Source organism: Microtus pennsylvanicus, chromosome 15 (genome assembly GCF_037038515.1).
Source record: "Microtus pennsylvanicus isolate mMicPen1 chromosome 15, mMicPen1.hap1, whole genome shotgun sequence".
NCBI lineage: Eukaryota > Metazoa > Chordata > Mammalia > Rodentia > Cricetidae > Microtus > Microtus pennsylvanicus.
In genome coordinates this window covers 52,708,182-52,732,844 of record NC_134593.1, presented here as the reverse complement: position 1 = coordinate 52,732,844, position 24,663 = coordinate 52,708,182, and the positions used below count along the sequence as shown (strand labels likewise).

At 38.8% G+C, this 24,663-nt stretch overlaps 1 protein-coding gene across 8 annotated transcripts in view; it reads right to left on the bottom strand.

Moving 5' to 3' along the window:
* Nucleotides 1-24,663, bottom strand: part of Pibf1 (progesterone immunomodulatory binding factor 1) — a 156,180-nt gene that overhangs the window by 93,627 nt on the left and 37,890 nt on the right. For all 8 annotated transcript variants that reach the window (XM_075949591.1, XM_075949593.1, XM_075949587.1 and 5 more), the window contains one exon: nt 10,334-10,432. In XM_075949591.1, the coding sequence (XP_075805706.1) occupies nt 10,334-10,432 (99 nt within the window). The remainder of the gene's footprint in view (nt 1-10,333; nt 10,433-24,663) is intronic.

The window sequence follows — 24,663 nt, the reverse complement described above, 5'->3', positions numbered from 1 at the left end:
GTTTACTCCTCCCACCTATCTTCTAACCAATGAGGACCAAGCAGTTTCTTTTTATTTAACCAATGACCTTCCTCCATTATTAATCTGTATTTCTTTCCCACAGATACCCAGTGAATGTGTCACATGCATGTCGTTAGAAAACTTCTCTGTTCGCTCTTTCTTTTTAAAAACACCTTTGCTAGCAGACTTTTATTATAAGATCACGGCTTGCTCTTTTCCCATTCTCTTTTGGTTATATGCAAACTATGAAGGTTATAAACTATAAAGTACATTGCTGCACAGTAGTCAAGGCAGCAAGACAGGAAGCAGCTCCTCATAATACACCCATAGTTGAGAGCAGCCACGAGGGGTGGCCCACGTCTTTATTCCCAGCTATAGTAGAGACTGAGGCAGGAGGACCGCTTGAGTCCAGGAGTTCCAGGATGTAGTGTGCTACAAAGATCAGGTGTCTGCAGTAAGTCTAGCATCAATACTGTGATCTCCCAGGGATGGGGGACCATCAGACTGTCAAAAAAAGGAGGTGGGGAGGTTGAACCAACCCAGGTTGGAAACAGAGGCCACAGTCAAGAGCAGAGATCAGTGAATTAACATGCAGCATGCCTGTCCTCAGCTGAACTTCTCCACTCTTAACCAGTTCAGGATGCCCCACCTAGGGAATTGTGCCACTCACAGAGGGGATGTCTTCTCACCTAAACTAGCATAATTATGGTTATTTCCCACAGACATGCTCATAGAACATGTGATCCAGACAGTTCTTCATTGAGATCCTCTTCTCAGGTGATTCTAGACGGCGCCAAGCTGACAATTTATGTTAACCATCACAGCCTAGGACATACTTAAAGCATAACCATTGATGTAACTACGTGATATATAATATTTCACCATGTCCTCCTTGCCATTGATTCCCTAAGTTTAGTTGCAATTTATATTTTGTCTCTATTTACATTAAATTAATATGCTGATATTCTATGATACCTTATCAATTACACATTATGCTTTGTAAATAAAATAAAAATGGCAGTTAGGGTTAAATTTATACTAAAAGTTCACAGCCTGTTCTTTTGTACCTTGACATTTTGATTTATGAGTTCTCAGATACTTCCTTTGGATGGTGAAGTCACAGTTTTAAGCAGTGTTTTCAGGGTAATTGGCTGCCTAAGTCCTCACTAACTGGTCTCTTCTCATCACTCAGAGTACAAACTTCTCTGAATTACAGTCTGATTTACATCTTTGTAAATATTTATATTTATATACTGCTTATTTGTATATTTTCTGATTTGTACCATAGGAATGTTGTTATGAAGACAAAGACTCTTTCATTTTATTAAACACAAAGTCCTAGTGCCTAGAAACAGTGCTTGGCTCAAAGAGGACGGCTAATAAACCCCGCTGAGATTAAATAAAGTGTACTACAGGGGAAATTCCGCACAACCAGATTGCTTTCGGAAAGGACTTACACAGTCCGGGTATTAAGTCCTGTTCCCTTAACATTCATGCTCAAGTTACAGAATAGCTGATTCCTGTCTTCTCCTGCACCCCATCCTTGACTTCTCATCTCAGAAAAGCACTGTCTTTGGCAACAAGTTACAAGTCTTTCTCTGATGGAGGAAGGCCATTGGCTAATAAAAAAACTGCCTTGGCCCATCTGATAGGGCAGAATTTAGATAGGCGGAGTAAACAGAACAGAATGCTGGGAGGAAGAGGAAGTGAGCTCAGAAATCATGCAGCTCCTCTCAGAGCCAGACGCGATGAAGCAAGCCGCCAGGTCAGACATGCTGAATCTTTCCTGGTAAGACTGGTACTACACAGATTACTAAAAATGGGTTAGACAAAATATGAGAATTAGCCCGTAAGAGGCTAGAGCTAGTGTTTAAATGAATACAGTTTGTATGTTGTTATTTCGGGTTTAAAGCTAGCCAGGTGACCAGGAGCTGGGGCGGCAGGAACACAGCCCGCAGCTCCTACAACAGAATGGCGCCCAGACGTGGGCAACTGCATCCACAGAAAGCCTGAGAAAGCTTGGGAAAGAATGGAGTAAAGCATGTTTTCTTGGTAGCAGCAATTTCTCAGGTCTGCTCTGCTTGCCAGAGGCAAGCAACTGCTCTCATATGAGAGAGGCTTCCTGACTCAGCTTAAGCTGCAAAACCCTGCAGCTCTTTTAAGAGGTCCTGCTTGAAACACTTAAATAGTGTTGATGAAAAGCTGAACGCATGCTTTTCGGTTTTCAGCTGTAGCAGGAAAAAAGCTGAGCCGTTTTAAAATGCCGGCTTTCTGGGCCATCCTGCCAGGGCAAACTCTGACTGTTTGAGGCAGGAGGGCCGACTACAGAGAGAGGACTTGAGTGTTGTCTGTTGCAGCTTGCTTGCTGGCAGGAACCTTAAAATGCCATAGAGTTGTGGCGATAAACATGGCGACATCCCGTATCTCCGCCATGAGGCTGGAAAGATAAGGAATGGGCTGGATCCAGCCATCAAAGCCACGGCTTTAGTCCTACTGATATTTCTTGGTAAATTAAAGACTCATGTGGTCAAAAAAGAGACATATACAATAAAAGAAAGATTCAAAGAAAAAAGAAAACTTTTAAATGGTTTACAGTGTGTTAAAAATATGTGCAGGCTAAAGGCTGAAGTTCTTAAAGTAAAAAAAAAAAAGGAAGAGAGTTGTTGGGTGTGGTAGTACACACCTTTAATCCCAACACTTGGGAGGCAGAGGGAGATTGACCTCTGTGACTTCAAGGTGTGGTAGCACATGCCTTTAATCCCAATCCCGGGGAGGCAGAGAAAGGCGGATCTCTGAGAGTTCAAGGCATTTTCAAAATATCTATGTTGGATTAGTTCAGCAGCATTTATAAACAAATATCTTTTAGCAGCTGTTGCTCTTTTCTCAGTATTCAAACGATTCAAACAGAGCATAATAGCATATAGTATCAAAATTCTCTGTGTATTTTCCATCTTTGTGTGCTTTATTTTAACCTCTATTTTGTTTATTTTTACTTTTATTTTTTGCTTTTTGAGACAGGTTTTCTGTATCTTTGACCTGGAATAGTCAAGTTTGTAGTCATGTTAGTTAGATTTTCTAGATGTACATAGATATATTTTAGATAGACATTCTTTATATCTTTCAAAGACTACAGAATATGACATTTAATGTTTTAATAACCTAGGTCTTTTCATGACAATGAGACATGTCTGCTCCTGGCAGCACCAATCTACTTCAAGAAGAAGATGGGCATCGAAGAGGCACCTTATGGAGTTTGATAGCCATTTGGGCAAGAAACTGCTCTTGCCTGGACTGTTGCATAAACTGGACACAGAGAACCCGCAGAGAGAGGACTGCTAAACTTGCCTAAAGGTGAGATGATCTTTCAGGGTTCCTGATTCATGAAAGAGTCTGCGAGACATTCTGCAGGACACAACAGATAGTGACTAAACTGACTTTGAAATTTCCTGCTTCATGGAAATGTCTCTGGATACTATGGGCCTGTAGGCCAAAGATGGATGCCCCCATGGTACAGAGAAACTTTGGGTGACTGTCAAGGCAGCGAGATGTCTCTGTCATTTCTAGAGTTTGAAAGTTGCTTATTTCTTGTTTGCTTAGGCAATATTTTATCTTTCTGGAGTCTTTGATGGAGTTGAAGAATAGTTATAGTTTTCCTTAGTTATGATAAAAGATAAAATAGATGTAAATATTGTAACTGTAATTTTTACTTGATAACTGTTTTGTTATATGTAATTTTGCTATGTTAAAGTTAAAGTCTTTCCTTTTTGTTTTAACAAAAGAAAAAGGGGAAATGATGGAGGAAGGTCATTGGCTAATAAAAAAACTGCCTTGGTCCATCTGACAGGGCAGAATTTAGATAGGCAGAGTAAACAGAACAGAATGCTGGGAGAAAGAGGAAGTGAGCTCAGAAATCATGTAGATCCTCTCAGAGCCAGACGTGATGAAGCAAGCCGCCAGGTCAGACATGCTGAATCTTTCCTGGTAAAACTGGTGCTACACAGATTATTAGAGATGGGTTGATCGGGATATGAGAATTAGCCAGTAAGGGCTAGAGCTAATGGGCCAAGCAGTGTTTAAAAGAATCCAGTTTCCATGTTGTTATTTTGGGGCATAAGCTAGCCAAGCGGCCAGGAGCCAGGCTGTGGGAAGAGGCCAGCGGCTCCTACAACATTTCTCTCTTTTATTTCATTGCTTTTGTTTCCCCCTCATGCCCTAACTGTCTGCACACGGACACATGCTGTTGAGTCCCTATGTACAGTGCCTTTCTCACGCTGTCCTTTTATTTGATATTTTCTGTTTATAACATCTTTATCTTACCAATTTGGTTTCCTGTGTCCCTGTACCTCACTATTTCTCTTTCACTACTTTTAAAGTTGCATGGTCGTGCTTCTGTGCCATGTATTTTAACATGATCAGTTTTTCTATCTTCTTCTATTTTCCTGTTTTTGGTTTTAGAAATCTTATGCTTTCTAGGAGTTTCTTTAGTTGTGACTATAGTTGTGAGTATATGAATACTCTAGTTCAGTGTGAACTTGGTGGATCTAATGGAGAAAAAGAAAGACTACAAGGAATAAGAGAATCAAGTAACAAAAATAAACCTTGTAAACTCCATGAAACTGATGAAAGTGACTGGCCCAGACATGGATAACTTCATAAAAGAACAAATATAAAATTCAGACACTAAAAATTTCACTTAAGAATGCATTAATGTAGATTTAACAAAGTGTTAAAGTATTTTGTGTCCTTTAGGAACAACACAGATTAGCAATTTCTGCATTTAAAACAAATTATGTGAATTACTTATAGACATGAGAATTAGGAATAATATTATAAAATGATCCATTTTATACAAAGTTTAGATGTGATACTACCTTTTCTAGCTCCCATCCTAATAGGCTTCAGTCCACTAAGTTCATCTAGTATGCCGCACAAACACGTCCTTGCTGACATGCAGGAGCAGATTAAAGGACAGATGAGCAAAGGCAAAGCACACAGAAATAGAAGAAGAGGGGAAGGAAAGCACAGCTAACTTCTTCCTCTTGTGAAAGTGGGAGCTGTTTCCATATCAACTGCTGAGTTTATTTTGTTTTTGAGACAGGTCTCTTGTGGTCCCAGGCTGGCCTCAAACTCACAATCTTGCTTCCATCTTCCAAGTGTTGGAATGCAGGCATGCCTGGCTATACTAACTTTTAAACTAGCTCAATACGGTACAAATGTCACTCCGACCACCTACTTTCCTGCACACTCTATCCTGTATTTTCTACCGTTATCAGAGAAGTTGTGGGGTGGAGACTGAAAACATTCAAATTAAGTCCTTTGAAAGTACTTTCAGGTAAACTAGATGCTCAAAACACCCAAATCTCCCCCTACCCTCTTCTCAAACATGCATTACTTTTACTTTTTGAGACAATGTCTTTTGTCCCTCAGGTGGACCTCAAATTTGCTATGTAGCTGAGGGATAGTCTCAATCTCTTGATCCTCCTGCCTCTACTTTGAAAGTGCTAGGATTACAGGGACATGCCATCATGAATAGCCAGGAAATATTTTTTTCCTTTTTGGACAGAGTTTCTTTGTGTAGCCTGGCTGTCCTGGAACTCACTCTGTAGACCACGCTGGTCTCAAACTCGCAAAAATCTGCTTGTCTCTGCCTTCTGAGTGCTATGATTAAAGGTGTATGCCACCACTGTCTGGCTCTTTTCCCTTTTTAATTTATTCTTCTCTCTATGCTACATTCCAACCACAATTTCCTTCCCTCTTCTGCTCCCCAGATCCACGCCTCCTCTTCTCCCTTCAGAAAAGGGAAGGCCTCCCAGTGCTAACAATTTCCTTCCCTCTTCTGCTCCCCAGATCCACGCCTCCTCTTCTCCCTTCAGAAAAGGGAAGGCCTCCCAGTGCTAACAATTTCCTTCCCTCTTCTGCTCCCCAGATCCACGCCTCCTCTTCTGCCTTCAGAAAAGGGAAGGCCTCCCAGTGCTAACAACCAAATGTGGCATGGCAAGTAATACTATGACTAGGCACAAGCTCCCGTATCAAGGCTGGACAAGGAAATATTTTTTTAAAAAATAAACTATAGCTGAAAATATTTACAATGCAAATTTATTTGAAATTGTGCGCTCGCACTGGAGCTCCAGACTCAGGCTTCGTCAAGAGTACCCATCTTTTCCAGCACTCCCATTGACTGACTTCTAACGTTTGCTCCTGGTGGGTGGAACCCTCAGAGTAACAGATTCGAGACAACAGGACTGGAGCTAATGTTCTGCTTGTGTTTTCAAGTGCCAGGTAGCTGTTTCTTAATGTTAGAGACTTTTTTGTGCTAGAAATCAGAACACACATAGGTCTTTCATATACCTAAGAAAAGTCCTTTTCTTTGTAGGCAATTGAAGTCTTTGAGTAGAAGCCTTTTTTTTTCATTCATGTTTGAAAAAGGCACACTGCTTCCTTATGCTTTTTTAAAGTAATGACATGGGTTGTTTAATCATAAAATGAGGCATTTGATAAAACCTCATATAAAAAATAATGATACCAATTATACATGACAGGAGCATGTTGGACGCTAGACTTAAACATGATTCAGCAAGGCCACATTCATTGTAAAGATCAATACACATTCGCTTATTCTCATTTTGATAAGAAGGAAGCCAGATTTACAGATCCAGGTATTAAAAAGCCAATCTCCAAAGAATAAAAAAAAATTTACCTTTGCATTTTACTTCACATATTAATATAACATATAGCAATTCCCAGATATGCTAGGAGTATATCTCACTGGTGAAGTATTGCCGTGGCATACACAAGGTCCTGTGTTTAATAGCCCAGAATTACAAAAACTATGTCAAAGTACATTAGATCAAGCATCTTGGAATCCACACTGAAAACTTTCAGTAAATTAAGTATATATATTAATGTACTTTTGCTATGCTAGGATGAAGTCTAAAGCTTCACACTATACACAAACTCAACCAATTCCTTCATTCCCAACTCAAATGCTGGCATTCCCAGTGATGTGGACACAGATGGCAGCATCCTCTCTAAGTCACAGTCCTAACTTTTCAGGATGTTTGAAAGGAAAGAAAAAGAAAGAAAAATGAATGTGTAGATCCTCAAAATAATACTGTCAAATGAGTGAGCTTATCATTCCTTCTATGTGGTAACTTAACCAATGTATCATTCTTATAAGCAACTGTCACAGGTAACATAAGGATAAAATAAGGGACTCCATGTATTAATTTACATTTAATAAAAAATAGTACATTTAATGCCGGGCGGTGGTGGCGCACGCCTTTAATCCCAGCACTCGGGAGGCAGAGGCAGGCGGATCTCTGTGAGTTCGAGACCAGCCTGGTCTACAAGAGCTAGTTCCAGGACAGGCTCCAAAGCCACAGAGAAACCCTGTCTCGAAAAATCAAAAAACAAAACAAAAAAAAAAAAAAAAAAAATAGTACATTTAAGATTTTTAAAATGGGGGACTTCACATTCCTCAAGCCACCCAACTGAAGCCTCAATCAGGACATATGCATTCTGCCTGGATTCCCTGCCAGCTTGTCTCAATATCTTATAGGAGAGAATTACCTGATTAAGTACAGCATGTGGAAAAGCCCCATTGGAAAGTGTTTCTTTACTTTTTATGAATGACATTTACCCAGAAATTTCAATTTTGCTGCTTCAGGTACTTTCAGGTATAAAAACCAGCTTTTACATGTGAACCATTCAAATATCTATCAGCAGCTTTAATTTGCCACTAAAAGGTATCTTTGAATTTTCCTAGTTTGGTCACTTTTCTTCTGAAGGTTTTCTGGTTTCAAGCTCAGGTGCCAAGATCCCAACAGGATTCTGAAGGAAAGGCCATGGCAGAGCACATCTCCATCTGACACTGTTAGCTCCAGCTATTTTCACATGTCATTTTAACCCTATAAGTCAAGTCGAACATGTGACAGAAGCCCAGGGGTTTATATATATTCATATTAAAATTCACTCAGCTTATCAATGGTCAATAAACCAAAAGATCTACTAGATTTTAATTCTGATGTTCAATTTCTATTATTATTCTCTGCCTTACAACAATTTTTTAGTGAGGCTTTTTTGGTTTATATTTTTTTTCCTAGGGCTATAGTACCAATTTAGGGCCTTTCAAATTCTCTGCAATGCTTTTCCACTAAACTACATCCAAATTTTAATTGCATGAATTGCTTAAATTACAAAACAGAAGCCAGGCATGGTGGCAAGTGTCTATAGTTTCAGCTACTTGGGAGACTGAGGCAGGAAGATCATTTACGTCTAAGACTTTGAGGCCAGTCTGAGGAACAGTGAAAGCTCAACTTTTAAAAAGATAATTACAAAACAATCTGTAGTGCTTCTTTATCAGTAAAAGAAACATTGAGCTTAATTTCAAAGAGTTATTACTATGTGAAAGGCACATGTAAATTTTCTATACTATTTCATCAACTCTTCTAAGATTATTTCAAAATAAAAGTTTAAATAAAAAAAAACCACATTCCTTACTCTACATGTGATCCAACTATTTAAAATTGAGAGTATCTCAGTCAAGTGGTGCTCTTTTAACTTCATGTTTATCATTGATCTCCTTTTCACAGGACTAATAAAAATAACTCTACAGAAAACTGGAGACAAAGCATTCTCTCCTGACGTCCCACAATAGCCACTCCAGAACACACAGATTCTGACCGGTGATTTGGGGCATACACAATGGCACAACCACTTTGGAGTAAGTTTCACAGAATTTTCTATGCCTTAATGACTACTTTACACTCCTAGGTGTCTACCAAAGAGAAAGACATGTGCTCACATATACATATACACAAAACATGTGCTCATACATACATACATACATACATACATACATATATATATATATATATATATACAAAAGGTGCTCACACATACATATACACAAAAGGTGCTCACACATACATATACACAAAAGGTGCTCACACATACATATACACAAAACATGTCCTCACACATACATACACAAAATGTGCTCGCACATACATATACACAAAACATGTGCTCATACATACATACATATATATATATATATATATACAAAAGGTGCTCACACATACATATACACAAAACATGTGCTCATACATACATATATATATATATATATATACAAAAGGTGCTCACACATACATATACACAAAACATGTCCTCACACATACATACACAAAATGTGCTCGCACATACATAAAACATGCTCACACATACATATACAAAAAACATGTGGTCACACACATATACACAAAATGTACTCACACATATATACACACAAAAGGTGCTCACACATACATATACATAAAAGGTGCTCACACATACATATACACAAAAGGTGCTCACACATACATATACACAAAAGGTGCTCACACATACATATACACAAAACATGCTCACAGATACATATACACAAAAGGTGCTCACACATACATATACACAAAACATGCTTACACATACATATACACAAAACATGCTCACACATACATATACACAAAAGGTGCTCACACATACATATACACAAAACGTGCTCACACATACATATACACAAAACGTGCTCACACATACATATACACAAAACATGCTTACACATACATATACACAAAACATGCTTACACATACATATACACAAAACGTGCTCACACATACATATACACAAAACATGCTCACACATACATATACACAAAACATGCTCACACATACATACACAAAAGGTGCTCACACATACATACACAAAAGGTGCTCACACATACATATACGCAAAACATGCTCACACATACATATACACAAAAGGTGCTCACACATACGCACACAAAGCTTGACTAAGAATCTTCACAGCAGCTTGACTTTGGTAGCTGCAACTGAAAGAACCCTGTTTTTTTTTCAACAGGAGAATACATTAACAAACTAGTATATTCAGAACGTAAATAAGGAATGATCAATATGCTAAATCAAGAAAATTAGATAAAGTTTGATTCTATTGGCGTTGGTCTAAGAAGAACAAGGCTGATGACAGCAGCAGCAGTCAAGGCTGCTGCCTCCAGAAGGGCAGCAGGTAAGATGCACTGAGAAAGTACAGGAACTCTCTGGAGCTACTTAATTTCAACGTCATGGTTTTGATATGTTAACAATTACATTTAAATTGTATTGCAACTTGAAATGAAAATCATAGGCCAGTTTCCAACTTGGATCCATTTTCCTGTCTCACTGCTAGAATTACAGGCATGCTCTACGATAGCCAGCTTTAAAATAAATTTCTCTAAAGGAAAAATGCAAGAGGAACAAGCACTGGAGAATTTTAGCATTTCCATTTCCTTCTTACCTGTCAAGGAGCTGCTCATGCTTTTCTAGAGCATCTTTTTCGGCTGTCACTGCTCGGTTCTTTTCAGCGAGAGCATTATCCCTGGCTTCTCGAAGATTTCTAAAATTCAAACATGCATCTCAGTTATTTTAAAATGCATAAGTACCTATCTTTCAAGGATTAATGAATTTGTTCACAATGTGTAGATGATGATCTTAAGGACTTTGTAGAGGTTATTGATGCCAACTACACTGCATGAAGCTGCCTGAATTGGAGACTCTTCTGACAGTAGACAAAAATATAGGTGCAAATAGTCTATTTCTAACCAGAACTGGATTAGATATTAAAATTTAGTTTCTTATAAATGTGGCACAATACAAGATTAACTCAAAAAAATCAGTAGTCTTCCTATATACAAAGAGTAAATGAGCTGAGAAAGAACTCAGAGAAACATCACTCTTTACAATAGCCATGAAAAATAAAAAATTTCTTGGAGTAACTCTAACCAAACAATTAAAAGACCTGTATGACAAGAATTTTAGATCTTTGAAGAAAAAAATTGGAGAAGATATCAGGAAATGAAAAGATTTCCCATGCTCTTAAATAGGTAGGATCGACATAATAAAAGCGGCAATTTTAACAAAGCAATCTATAGATTCTACGCAATCTACATTAAAATCCCAATACAATTCTTCACAGACCTCGAAAGAATATTACTCAACTTCATATGGAAAAACAAAAAATTCAAGATACCTAAAACAATCATGTACAATAAAGGAACTTCTGGAGGCATCACCATCCCCAACTTCAAGCTCTACTACAGAGCTATAGTAATAAAAACAGCTGGGTATTGACAAAAAACAGACAAGTGGACCAATGGAATTGAATTGAAGACCCTGATATTAATCCACACACCTATGAACGCCCGATTTTTGACAAAGAAACCAAAATTTATACAATGGAAAAAAGAAAGCATCTTCAACAAACGGTGCTGGCATAACTGGATGTCAGAAGAATGTAGAAGAATGCAAATAGATCCATATCTATCCCCATGCACAAAACACATGTCCAAGTGGATCAAAGACCTCAACATAAATCCAGTCACACTGAATCTGATAGGACAGAAAGTGGGAAGTAACCTTCAATGCATGGATACAAGAGATCACTTCTTAAATATAATACCAGTAGCATAGACACTGGGAGTACCAACTAATAATAAATAGGACCCCTTAAAACTGAGAAGCTTCTGTAAGGCAAAGGACATGGCAAATAAGATAAAATGGCAGCCTACCAAATAAGAAAATGATCTTCACCAACCCCACATCTGGCAGAGGGCTGATCTCCAAAATATATAAAGAACTCAAGAAACTAGATAGCAAAATACCAAATAATCCCATTAAAAGTAGGGTACAGAGCTAAACAGAGAATTCTCACCAGAGGAATCTCTAATGACTGAAAGACATTTAAGGAATTGTTCAACATCCTCTGGTGTGGGATAATTGTCTATATTCTTTCAATTATGTTTAAAAATAAATGCTGATTGGCCAGTAGTCAGGCAGGAAGCATAGGCTGGACAACCAGACAGGAAGTAGAAGCAGGTCAATGAGAACAGGAGAATTTTGGAAAGATGGAAGCTCCCTCTGCAGTCCTGTCCAGACACAGAAGAGGCAAGATGTGAGTATGCCACTGAAAAAGATACTGAGCTGTGTGGCTAACACAGATAAGAACAATGGGCTAATGTAAGTTATAAGAGTTAATAAGAAGCCTGAGCTAATGGCCCAATCAGTTTATGATTAATATAGACCTCTGTGTGATTTCCTTGGTACTTAACAATTGTGGGAACTGGGCAGGACAGAAAACCCTCAGATAACAATCCTCTGTCACCAGGTAAGGCAAATCAAATAGACTCTAAGATACCATCTTAAACCTGTCAGAATGACTAAGTCAAAAACACTGATGACAGCTTATGTTGGAAAGGACGTGGAGTAAGGGAAACACTTCTCTACCATTGGTGGGGGTGCAAACTTGTACAGCCACTTTGGAAATCAGTATGGCAGTTTCTCAGAAAATTGGGAATCAACCTACCTCAAGACCCAGAAGTACCACTCTTGGGCATATACCCAAAAGATGCTCAATCATATTACTAAGACATTTGCTCAACTATGTTCATAGCAGCATTATTTATAATAGCACGAAAGAACCTGAAAGCAACCTAGATGCCCCTCAGTTGAAGAATGGATAAAGAAAATGTAATAAATTTATACAACGGAGTATTACTCAGCTGTAAAAAACAATGACATCATAAAATTTATGGGCAAATGGATGGAACTATGTAAGTGGATGCTGCTCTTTTGTTTCCCGCTGCCCAGGACCTAATAATCACACAGAATACATATTAATTACAACACTGTTTGGCCTATTAGCTGGGACTTTTTATTAACTAACTCTTGCATCTTCAATTAACCCTTATCTATTAATCTGTGTATCACCACAAGGTTGTGGCCTACCGGTAAGGTTCTGACATATCCTTCTCCTTTGGCAGATACATAGCATCTCCCTGACTCTGCCTACTCTCTCTACATCTCTTCCAGCCTGGGATTAAAGGCGTGTGCCACCAGCGCCCGGCCTCTGCTCCCTCGTCCTCCTAATTCATTAGCCTTTGTGTTAACTTGCTCTTTGCACAGTAATGCTCTAGGACCCAATGCCTCAGCTGTTCCTTTGCCAGTGTCTCAGACGTCATTCTCACGTCAATTCTTGTGCTTGTATATCTTTTACTTAAAGTAGTTTATAAAGCGTTATTAACTGCCCTTAACCTCAGTTTTCTTGTGGATATTACATCTGCCTGATTGGATTATGGTAAGGCTTAATTGAGATAAGCATATCTACACTGTTTAGCCTACCCTTCAATCCAGAGGGGAAATGCTATGTTTCCAACTGACATTCTCTACAAGAAATTAAAAGTAATTAAAATCTTTATTTTTTGTTTAATTTCTTAAATTTTTTATTCATTTTACATAGCAAAAAGTTCCCCTCTCTCTCCTCTCCCCACTCCCCCCCACACCCCCACTCACCATCCACTTCTCAAAGGGTAAAGCCTCCAAAGTCTGGCACATCAAACTGAGGCAGGACCAAGCCCCCCCCCCCCGCCACCCCATATCAAGGCTGAGCAAGGCATCATACCATAAGGAATGGCCTCCCAAAAGCCAGCTCATGTACCAGAGATAGATCATGGTCCACACAGGATACAAATGCCTAGCAATTACACTTGCTATACCCACACCCGTACAGCCTTTCAGCAGTGACTGAGTAACAATTTCAGATTTCAAACAGCCAATCACCACAGAGAGACTCAGCAGCCCACGTTTATGAGTAACAAATAAATAGTTGTAAAAATCATAAAGGTTATTCTTCTCAAAAAAACAATGAGAATATTTTTGTTCATTATTCTCTAAGTAGAATTGCTAGCCGGGCGATGGTGGCACACGCACTCAGGAGGCAGAGGCAGGCGGATCTCTGTGAGTTCGAGACCAGCCTGGTCTACAGAGCTAGTTCCAGGACAGGCTCCAAAGCCACAGAGAAACCCTGTCTCGAAAAACCAAAAAAAAAAAAAAAGAATTGCTTTTATTGCAAAATTATTTTTTGATGTCATCATGATTGCAATGACCTTAAAAACTATTCTATTATTAAACCATACAAAACATGAAAAATAAAATTGAGAGAACACAACTGCCTAAGTATCTTAAACATTTGTATATTTTATTCTAAGATGCCCTATTTTAGTCAGAAATCACAAATTAGTTCCAATTTTCCTTCCTAATGATGGCTTCATTATTTTAAAATGTGGCTTAAATAGTAGAATTCCCATAGGCCACATTTGCAGTACTAGTTAAATACAAACGCTTAGTTGGTAGATGGCGAAGCCACAGTCCTTAACTATACTTCCTTTCTAGTAGTCACAATGAGTATTAGAAATAAAGCCAAGCCACAGAGAATCAAATAACAAGACGATTATTAGAGAATAATAGACAGTTTGCCATAGACAGCCTACAACAACCAGTTAAACAAAATTCCAAGGCCATGGGAAGAGGAGATAACTATTTTTTTTTTTTTTTTTGGTTTTTCAAGACAGGGTTTCTTTGTAGCTTTGGATCCTGTCCTGGAACTAGCTCTTATAGACCACGCTGGCCTCGAACTCACAGAGATCTGCCTGCCTCTGCCTCCTGAGCACTGGGATTAAAGGTGTACACCACTTCCGCCCTGCGAGATAACTATTCTTTACTGTAGTAAGTGACAAGAAAACAAAGGGGATATTTTTCTAAAAATGTGGCAGATACAATGGAAATCATAAAAGACAAATACCTAAGACAATTCTGAAGAAGACCAAAGTAAGCAGAAGTTCTAGAAGCCCAGGCTTTTAGCATTAGTATTTACCCTAGGTGTCTGCAGGTAAGTTTTCCCTGTAAATTTGTTCTCTTGGCTGTCATACCTTCCATAGCTAGTCTACAACGGGCTTGAAGTATTACCAATTCGCATGCTTCAAATTAAGTTTGAGAGAGAAAAACCTGAATATATTCTTCTACTGACATGGGTATTGACAGCAAGCATACAGTGCTCAGCACACATCAGGGGCTGCTTTTACTTCATATACAGCAACTGTGGCAGAATGTGAAACGTCTTCATAACCTAGAAGGTTGCACTGCTGGGGAAGGTTGTGGAACCTTCAGGAGGTAGAAGGTTGCTGGAGGAAGTGGGTCACTGGGGGTGGTGATCTTGAGGTTTTATGGTGGCTCAACTTCCTACTTGTGCTCTGCTCTCTGAATGCAGATACTCAGTGACCAGCAGGCCTTTTGCTCTTGCTGCCATGCCATGGTGGTTTGAATTAGAATGGCCACCATGAGCTCATATGTGTGAATAGTTGATCCTCAGGTTGGTGGAACTGTTTGGGAAGGATTAGCAGGTGTGGACTTATTGGAATGGGTGTGTCACTGGGGGTAGGTTTTGAGGTTTCAGAAGGCCCACATAGCCCCAGTTAGCTATCTCTGCCTTCTACTTGCAGATCAAGATATAAGTTCTCAGCTACTAGTCCAGCACCATGCCTGTTGCTACGCTCCTTGCCATGATGATCATGGACTCTAACCCTCAGAAACTTTAAGTCCTCCCAAAATTCTTCCATCTAGCGGTTGGCTTGGCCATGGTATCTTATCATATATATCATGGTATCTTATCATATATATCATGGTATCTTATCATATATATCATGGTATCTTATCATATATATCATGGTATCTTATCATATATATCATGGTATCTTATCATATATATCATGGTATCTTATCATATATATCATGGTATCTTATCAATGGAAAAGTATGTCTCCTGCTTCCCGTTACGTCGTCTCACCGTGACAAAATGATCCCTTGGCACAGTAAGCCAGAATACGTCCTCTTAAATTGCTTCTTGTCAGGTATTTGGTCACAACAATGAATGAGCAAAGTAACTCAAATAGGAAGTTGTCACAACAACTCTATCAATCATATGTTGTATCATTTCCATTTTACAAATATGTTTCAAGACTGAAATACAAAGACTCAGTTCAAGGTCACATCATAAGATACACTGTGGAGCTCGAGTGTCAATCTATTCTCTATCCAGATTCTCGGCTCTGAATCATACAATGCTGCCTTTCTCAGGTTTCTTCTTTTTCACAGACATTTCCTCTTTGGGATATCCTGACATTATGAGATTTGTATTGCATGACCACACCATAGTGCAAACAGATGTCAAAGGAGAATTATCCTTAAAAGGATTGTGAACTATTATGTATTTGTTTCTACAGGCTTCAGTGTATATGTTCTTTTAAAAGTGGACTGGTTTGACCAAACACCAGATGTACTGCATCCCTGATAAAGATACAAGAATAAGTTCCACATAATTAATGAATAATCCATTTCCAAATGGTAAATACATTAGAAGATGTAATAAATATAATTATAGAACAAATAGCAGAAATTCAAATGTTCCTCAAAAGAGAAACTTGAAAAATTGGCAGTGGCTATCTATAGCATGTATAAACTAATGGGATTGAGATTTTAAAAATCCAAACTGAATATAATAAAATACAATTAGAGTAACACTGAAATATGTCAGGAACTGCCCAGCTGACTAATCTTCAGGAGCTTGGTTCCTCAACATCCTCTACTGGCTCCATCCACCAAATCCAGCCTGCACACCCAAACCAAGGATACTAAAACCATGAATATAAAATGACTTCCACTTTACAAATGAAGAACAACAGGCCCTCCCTGTATACTTACTCAGAAGGCTCAATACACCATGTAAATTGTATTGTACTGCTTAAGAAATTATGACAAGGAAAAGTCTCTACACCTTCAGTACAAACACAATCTGCTTTAAAGTATTTTTTGATCTACAATTGGTTTTGATCTGCAGGCAGGCTATTCCAACAACCCCCCAATCCATTGGATCCTGTTACCTACAAGTCCCATTCTTCCCCCAAACCCACCTATCCTCTGTGACATCAGCAGCTCTCTGAGGGAAAGGCTCTAACTGCACAGATGGGAACAAGAGGTGAGTGACCAGTTCCCCAACTGGAAAGCCCAATGTCTAGGCCCTAGTCCCTGGGCCAGAACCATGCATGGGCTCTGTCTCAGCTGAACTAGTCAGCCATCAGGCAAGTTTCCTTCAGGCAGGCTGCTCTAACACTCCCCATTGATCAGACCCTGTAATCTACAAGTCCCACTCCACCCCCAGACACCTCAGCAGCTCCCTGAGATACAGTGACTACACAGAGTGGGGCCAAGAGTGGCTCCCTAAGACACAGACTGACTGCAAGGACTGGACCAAGAGGCAAAGACCTTGCCTGCACCAACTGAAGGTAGAGATGGGTAGGCATCAACACAAGAATACATTCAACAACTTAAAAAGCAACATGGCAACACTAGAACCCAGCAGTCATACAACAGGAAGAACTGAACATCTTAATCCAGAAAAAGCAGAAGAAAACAACCTTAAATATAACTTTATGCAGATGACAGAGACCTTAAAGAGGAAATGTAAAATTCCTTTAAAAAAGTGGAGGAAAAGACAAATAAAAAATTGAAAAAAAAATCAATAAATCTCTTTTAAAAACCCAAGAAAATGAAGGAAAAAAAAAAACAGGGGAAGCAAATCGTTCAAACAGTTCAAGACTTGAAAACTGAAATAGCGGCAGTAAAGAAGACACAAACCAAGGGAATTCAGGGAATGGTAAATCTGGGTAAATGAACAGGAACAACAGATGTAAGCATAACAAACAAAATATAACAGATGGAAGAGAGAATCTCAGATGTTTAAGATATGATAGAGGAAACATTCATTGGTCAAAGAAAATGTTAAAGCCAACAGATACTTAATACAAAACATCCAAAAAATCTGGGACACCATGAAAAGACCGAACCTAAGAATAATTGGGGTAGAAGAAGAAGAACTCGAGCTCAAAGTCACAGAAAATATATTCAACAAAATCTTAGAAGAACACTTTCCCAAACTAAAAAAAGGATATGCTATGAAGGTACAAGAAGCTTACAGAACACCAAAAGGACTGGGAAAAAACAAAAGACAAAAAACAACAAAAAAAGTCCAATACCATATAGCAATCAAAATAAGAAGCATACAGAATGAAGAACATTAAGAGCTGCAAAGAAAAAAGGCCAAGAAAAATATAAAGACATATCTATCAGAATTACACCTGATTTCTCAATGAAAATCCTGAAAACAAGAAGGTCCTGGATAGATTGCTGCAGGCACTAAGAAAACACAGATGCAAGCCCAGACTAATATACCCAGCAAAGTTTTCAATCATCGTAGGCAGAGAAAACAAGATCTTCCATGACAAAACCAGATTTAAACAATACCTATCCACAAACCCAGCCTTACAGAAAGTACTAGAAGGAAAACTCCTCTAAGGAAGCTAGCTAACTGCACCCATGAAGACGGAAGTAACAGATAATTTCATACCAGCAAAACCCAAAGTGAAACACACAAACACCACCACTGAAAAATAACAGGAATTAACAATCACTGGTCTCTTAATATCAATGGATTCGATTCACGTATAACAGAATGGATATGAAAACAGGATCCATCTTTCTGCTGCATACAAGAAACACACCTCAACCCCAAAGACAGACACTATCTCAGAGTAAAGGGCTGATGATGTGGGACTCTCCTCTGTATGCTATAAATATGTTTTATTGTCATTGGTTAATAAAGAAGCTGCTTTTGGCCAATGGCTTAAGAGAATAAAGCCAGGCTGGAAATCCAAACAGAGACGTGGAGAGAAGGTAGGGTCAGTGAGGAGCAATGCAGCCTCCACAGAAGACAGATGCCTCTGTTGGAGTCAGCTGAAACTTTGCCAGTAGGTCACTATCTTGTAGTGGTGCACAGATTAATGGAGATGGGTTAGTTTAGAATAGAAGAGCTAGCTAGAAATACACTTAGGCTATTGGTCAGCAAGTATTGCAAATAATATAGTTTCTGTGTGATTATTTCAGACAGGTCTAAGAGGCTGGGAACAGTCTCCTGACTACAGATTGGGGAGCCAATGTGGGGCTGACTACATCCATGTAAAACCACGTAAAACAAAGGAATTATAGACAAAAAAGAACAGAGTTAAGCATAGCTTCTTGGTAGCCGGCATTTTTTTTTTTTTGGATGGGTTCTGTTTGCTGGTGGGCACTGCAGCTCCTTTAAGAGAGGTCTTCTTCAAGGTAACAGAAAAAACAAAAGTGCAGTTATGAAACAGTGGCTTCCTGATTCCTGGTTTGTGTTGTCAGCATGAACTCTAGCTCCTTCAGGAGGCCAAACACTTAAATGGGGTCTGTGAGCAGTGTGTTACAAATTGCTTAATGGTGACACAGACCCACTGCAACCCTGGATCTGGGGCAGAGAGAATGGCTCTCAGAGCAGTGAATGTGCCTCTGCCATGTTGGACTGGCTGGAGCAAGCAGACAGGATAGCTGAGTTAGTACCATGCCCGCTTGACATTTTAAAAAAAGTGATCCTGGCTAGAAAATAATTACAGATATGCAATAAAGACAGATTCAGATTTAAAAAAAAAGACCTCTGAATGGGTCACAGTGTTAGATGAATGTACACAGGCTTGAGAGAGAGGAGAAAAAGAATAAAGAGACAGTAAAAGTAATTTAAAAGAGTATAGTCATAGATTAAAGAAACTTAAAGATAATAAATAATAAACTTATAGAAAAATTAACAGATAAGAAAAATAAGCCACATAAAGATGGAATACACACACAGCTGTGGCATCGAAGAGACTCTTCATAGAGTTTGTTAGCCATTTGGGTAAGAAACTGCTCTTGCCTGGACTACTTGATGTTATGATGTATAAAATGGACATGCAGGACCCACAGTCTCCAACTACAGATTGAGAAAAGATTTTCCAATCTAATGAACCTAAGAAGCAAGATATAAGAAAATAGACTTCAAACTAAAATCAACCAAAAGAGATGAAGAAGGACACCTCATACTCATCACAGGAAAAGCCCATTCAGATGAAGTCTCAATCTTAAACATCTATGCCACAAATACAAGACCACCCACATTTGTAAAAGAAACATTACTAAAGCTTAAATCACACATCAAACCCTCCACACTAATAGTAGGAAACTTCAACATCCCACTTTTACCAATGGACAGGTCTACCAGATAAAAGCTTAACAGAGAAAGAAGAGAACTCAGAGATGTCTTGACTCAAATGGACTATACAACATTTTACCCAAACACAAAATATACCTTCTTCTTAGCACTGCTTGGAAACTTCTCTAAAATTGGCCATATACAAGGTAACAAAACATACCTCAACAGATACAAAAAAAAAATTGGAATCATACCTCAACAGATACAAAAAAAAATTGGAATAACTCCTGTATCTTATTGGTTCATCATTGCTTAAAGTTAGAATTCAACAACAATGCGTATTACAGAAAGTCTACAAAATCATGGAAATTGAAAGTGCTCAACTGGATCACCCCTGGGTCAAGGAAGAAATAAAGAAATTAAAGACTTGTTAGAATTCAACAAAAATGAATGTACAACATATCCAAATCTATGGGACACTATGAAAGCAGTACCAAAAGGAAAGCTCATGGTACTATGTGCCTACATAAAGGAAGTGGAGAAATCTCATACTAGTTACTTAACAGCACATCTAAAATCCTAGAACAAAATAAGCAGACTCACCCAAGAGAAACAGACAACTGGAAATAACCAAATTTATAATTGGAATCATTAAAACAGAAACAAAAAATACTAAGAATCAATGAAACAAAGAGCTGGTTCTTTGAGAAAAATCAACAAGATTGACAAACCTTTACCCAAACTAATTAAAAGGCAGAGAGTGAACATCCAAATTAACAAAATTAGAAATCAAAAGGGGACATAACAATAGACACAGAAGAAATCCAGAGAATAATTAGGTCATAATTTGAAAAACTGTACTCCATAAAATTGGAAAGTCTAAAAGAAATGGACAATTTTCTGGATAGGTACCACATACCAAAATTAAATCAAGATCAGCTGAACAATTTAAATAGACCTATAAACCCTAAGAAAATAGAAGCAGTCATCAAAAGTCTCCCAACCAAAAAAAAAGCCCAGGGTCATATGGTTCAAATGTAGAATTCTACCAGAACTTCAAAGAAGAGCTAATACCTATACTCCTCAAATTGTTGCACACAATAGAAAAACAGAAGTAACATTGCCAAACACTTTTTATGAGGCTACCGTTGCCCTGATAACCAAACCATACAAAGATTCAAGAAACAGAATTACAGACCTCATGAACATTGATGCAAAAATACTCAAAGTACTGGCAAACTGAATCTAAGAACACATCAAAAAACAAAAATCATCCACCATGGTCAAGTAGACTTCATCCCAGAGAAGCAGGGATGGTTTAACACACAAAAATCTATCAATGCAATCTGCCATATAAATCAACTGAAAGAAAAAATCCATATGATCATCTCATTAGGTGCTGGAAAAACATCTGATATGTTTTAACACCCCTTCATGATAAAGGTCATGGATAGATCAGGGATACAAGGAACATACCTAAACATAATAAAAGCAATATACAGGAAGCTGACAGCCACCATCAAATCAAATTAAATGGAGAAAAACCACCATTGACTGGCTTCATAAATTTTCTTAAGAAAAACTGTGTATTTTAGAAGAAGAAACATTTTGAGATCCCTGTTGACTAAAATGCTATAATTTCCTATAGAATTAGTTCTATGGTTTGAATGCTTATCCCTTGCAAAAGCCATGTTCAAATTTAATTACTACTAAACAACAATAATAAAACTTAGAGATGAGTGGGCTCTGAGGGGGAAGCCTTTCTGAGTGTAGCTGACGCTGTGACCACAGATAAGTAAGTCTGCCTGTCTCCTGCTCTCACAAGCTCTCTGGCCTTCTGCCAGGTGAGAATGCAGGAAACAGGCCCTTGCCTATTGAACTTCCCAGCTCTAGAGCAGTGACATAATAAATTCTGCTCATTACAAATTATCTAGTCTCCAGTATTCCGCTATAGTAGGGAAAATAGGCTAGTCAGCCAGCACTCACTTGGACTCTTTTCATATCTCGCCGTGAATATAAACTTGAAGTAGATAACTTTCCAATTCACATGAAATTAAACATACAGGCAAGAGAACTTCATATGCATGAGAAATTTCCAAAACTAAATACTTAAGATCCATTAAGATGCTGAGGTTTAAAAAGTGGCAGCAGTTACTATCAACATGAAACTGAATAAATAGTGTGGATGATCAGCTAAGTAACTTCTGCAGTATGCTCTAGGCTCAGCCCCATCAGTTAGAAATCTCTGCACAGGGTTTATTCTAACAACCTGGCCCCATCCTGCTTTCCCAGCATCTCCCACCCCGAGAACTATGTACAAAGCAGGTATATGTAAACTCTTGCGCCCCAGAACTGACTTCCAGCCTATGTGGGGCAGCCTACACATCCAAAGTACTTAAGTATTAATGATGCAAAGAACCACACAAAGGACTACAGGCAATAACAAGAGAGCTACGACAAAACCCATCTAGAGGTTCTTCACAAGATACCCAGTTACTTGCAAAACCACCTACTTCATAAAAATCTAGTCAAAAAGACCCAAAAATTAAAAAGAAAAAAGACTTAAATACTTTCACAAGGAATTTAAAAATTGCACAGATTATCTGGAAAGATATGAACAATAGAGGATATAAACCAGAGCACTAATGAGGACATTTGCTTCCAAAATGTGGACTGGAACCTCTGTAATCCAGCTCCACGTTCATACTGGGATGGATCAAACAGATTCAACTGATCCCCAGAAGTAAATCCAAATCCAAGATTTAAAGCTGTTTGATGTCACTAATATTCTGTGAAAATTTCAAGTGTGTCACTGAGGCTTCTTGCGTACTGTGGGAGACAGCACTGGCAGGGCAGGACATAAAGTTATCAAAGCAGCGCAGCACTAATGGCCCCACTTAAAAGCATTTTCAGTCTCCTTTGTGCTGCTCTGCACTTCCTTCAAACAACTGCGACGCCGCTGAGTTTCCAGACTGCAGCAGGAAGAGCCTAATGAAGGCTCCCGACGACTCACACTCCGGATCACAACAGTTCTGCTCCGTGCTTAGGAGGCCATCTCACGCTAAAGGCAGTTTTGTTCTGGAGAAATTCAATCACCCGAGTTTATTTCCCCTTTAGTACCTCTCGGAAATGCTTAGGGAACAAATAAATTAGACATGTTAGGCCCTCTCCATTTTATAACAGTGACCTTTAAGGTGATAATCCCATGCTGTCAGTTAGCCTTTATGTAATAATGATTTTATCCAAACTGTCATCATACAAATAAAATGATTTTGACTCCACATAGACAGTGGTATAAAGTAACTATTGGAATGCACTTGTCACAGGTACTATCTAGTTTAGACCACACGGGCCTCTCTGAAGCATTACTATTAGTTCATTTTTGTAAAAGAGAAAACTAAACTCAGGGATATAACGTGGTTTCTCACCCCACTACCAAGTGGTGGAGACAGGATTTAAGATTAGTTTTTTTTCTCAAAATCTCTTAAAATATACATTCAATTACAGAATTTTGCCCTGTCTTTTTTTTCAAGAAAGAGCCTTAGTATAGAAAGCAGCTCTGGCTGGCCTGGAACCCGTGATGCTCCTGTCTCAGCCTCTTGAGTACTGGTATTGCAGGTATGCACCTAGCTTTGGAAAATGTCTTATTTCTAAACACTTAGGAGGGACCACACCCTTTCACACAGACCTACTAAGGAAGTCATTTATATGTTAATGCTCGACACTGACCTGAGTTTTCCTCATTCTGTCCCCAGTTCCCAAGGAATCTCTCTACTCTTAGCTTCTTACTCTCTTCTGAAAGTGCTCATATGCAAGTGTGCTCGTTACAATTTAACTCATAATGCGAGGAGCATACCGATAAAATATACAGGATAACATCATGTATCTAACTACAAAGCAAGGTTATCTCACACAGATCCAAGACAAAACTAAATATATAAACAGTCTTTGAATTTTGTTTTTTATATGGAATAGTAAAACCTTTCTTGACCCATTTTAAGTTGTAAGATTCCCAAAGAACTTCCTATTTATGTTGTGAAGAATGGAAGGGGACAGAAGTTATGACTAAATTTCAGATCTGCCATAATGAAGATTCAGTCACATAAACACAGCGACAGAAGACTGAAGTGAAAAATAAGAAAAGCAAGCTTGTACCAGTGCTACTTGTGTGTCCCTGTGCTGGCACAGGATTGGGCTGCAGTTTGGCGCCATCTGGCGGTAACTGTCTATCACAGCGTTAATATCTAGGGATCAACCTAACACCCCGTGGTTGAACGAAGCACCTACGTCCAATCCTAAATTTTCTGGTTTGGTGTTATGACAGTTAATTTTAATTGCCGACTCGACAACGCCTAGAATCACTTGGGAAAAGTCTCCATGAGGGGTTGTCCAGATCAGGTTGGACAGTGTGGGGTTGTCCTGATTGCCTTCACTGATGTGGGAAACCCAGCAGAAAGGGAGGCAGGTTCCTTGGTTTACAGCCCTGTACTATTCAGTGGAGGAAGAAGGCTGAGCACTAAACAGGCAGAAGTTTATTCTCCTCAGGCTCTCAACTCTGGATGTGAGCACTTGCCTAGGGTCCATCCCTTGAGTTCCCAACACGATGGGTGTGTGAGCAGAAAGGAAGCTTGAAATGGATGGGACCCATTGTGAACATGGGTCCAGAATAGGACTGGGGAGAAGCAAGGCTGCTTCCA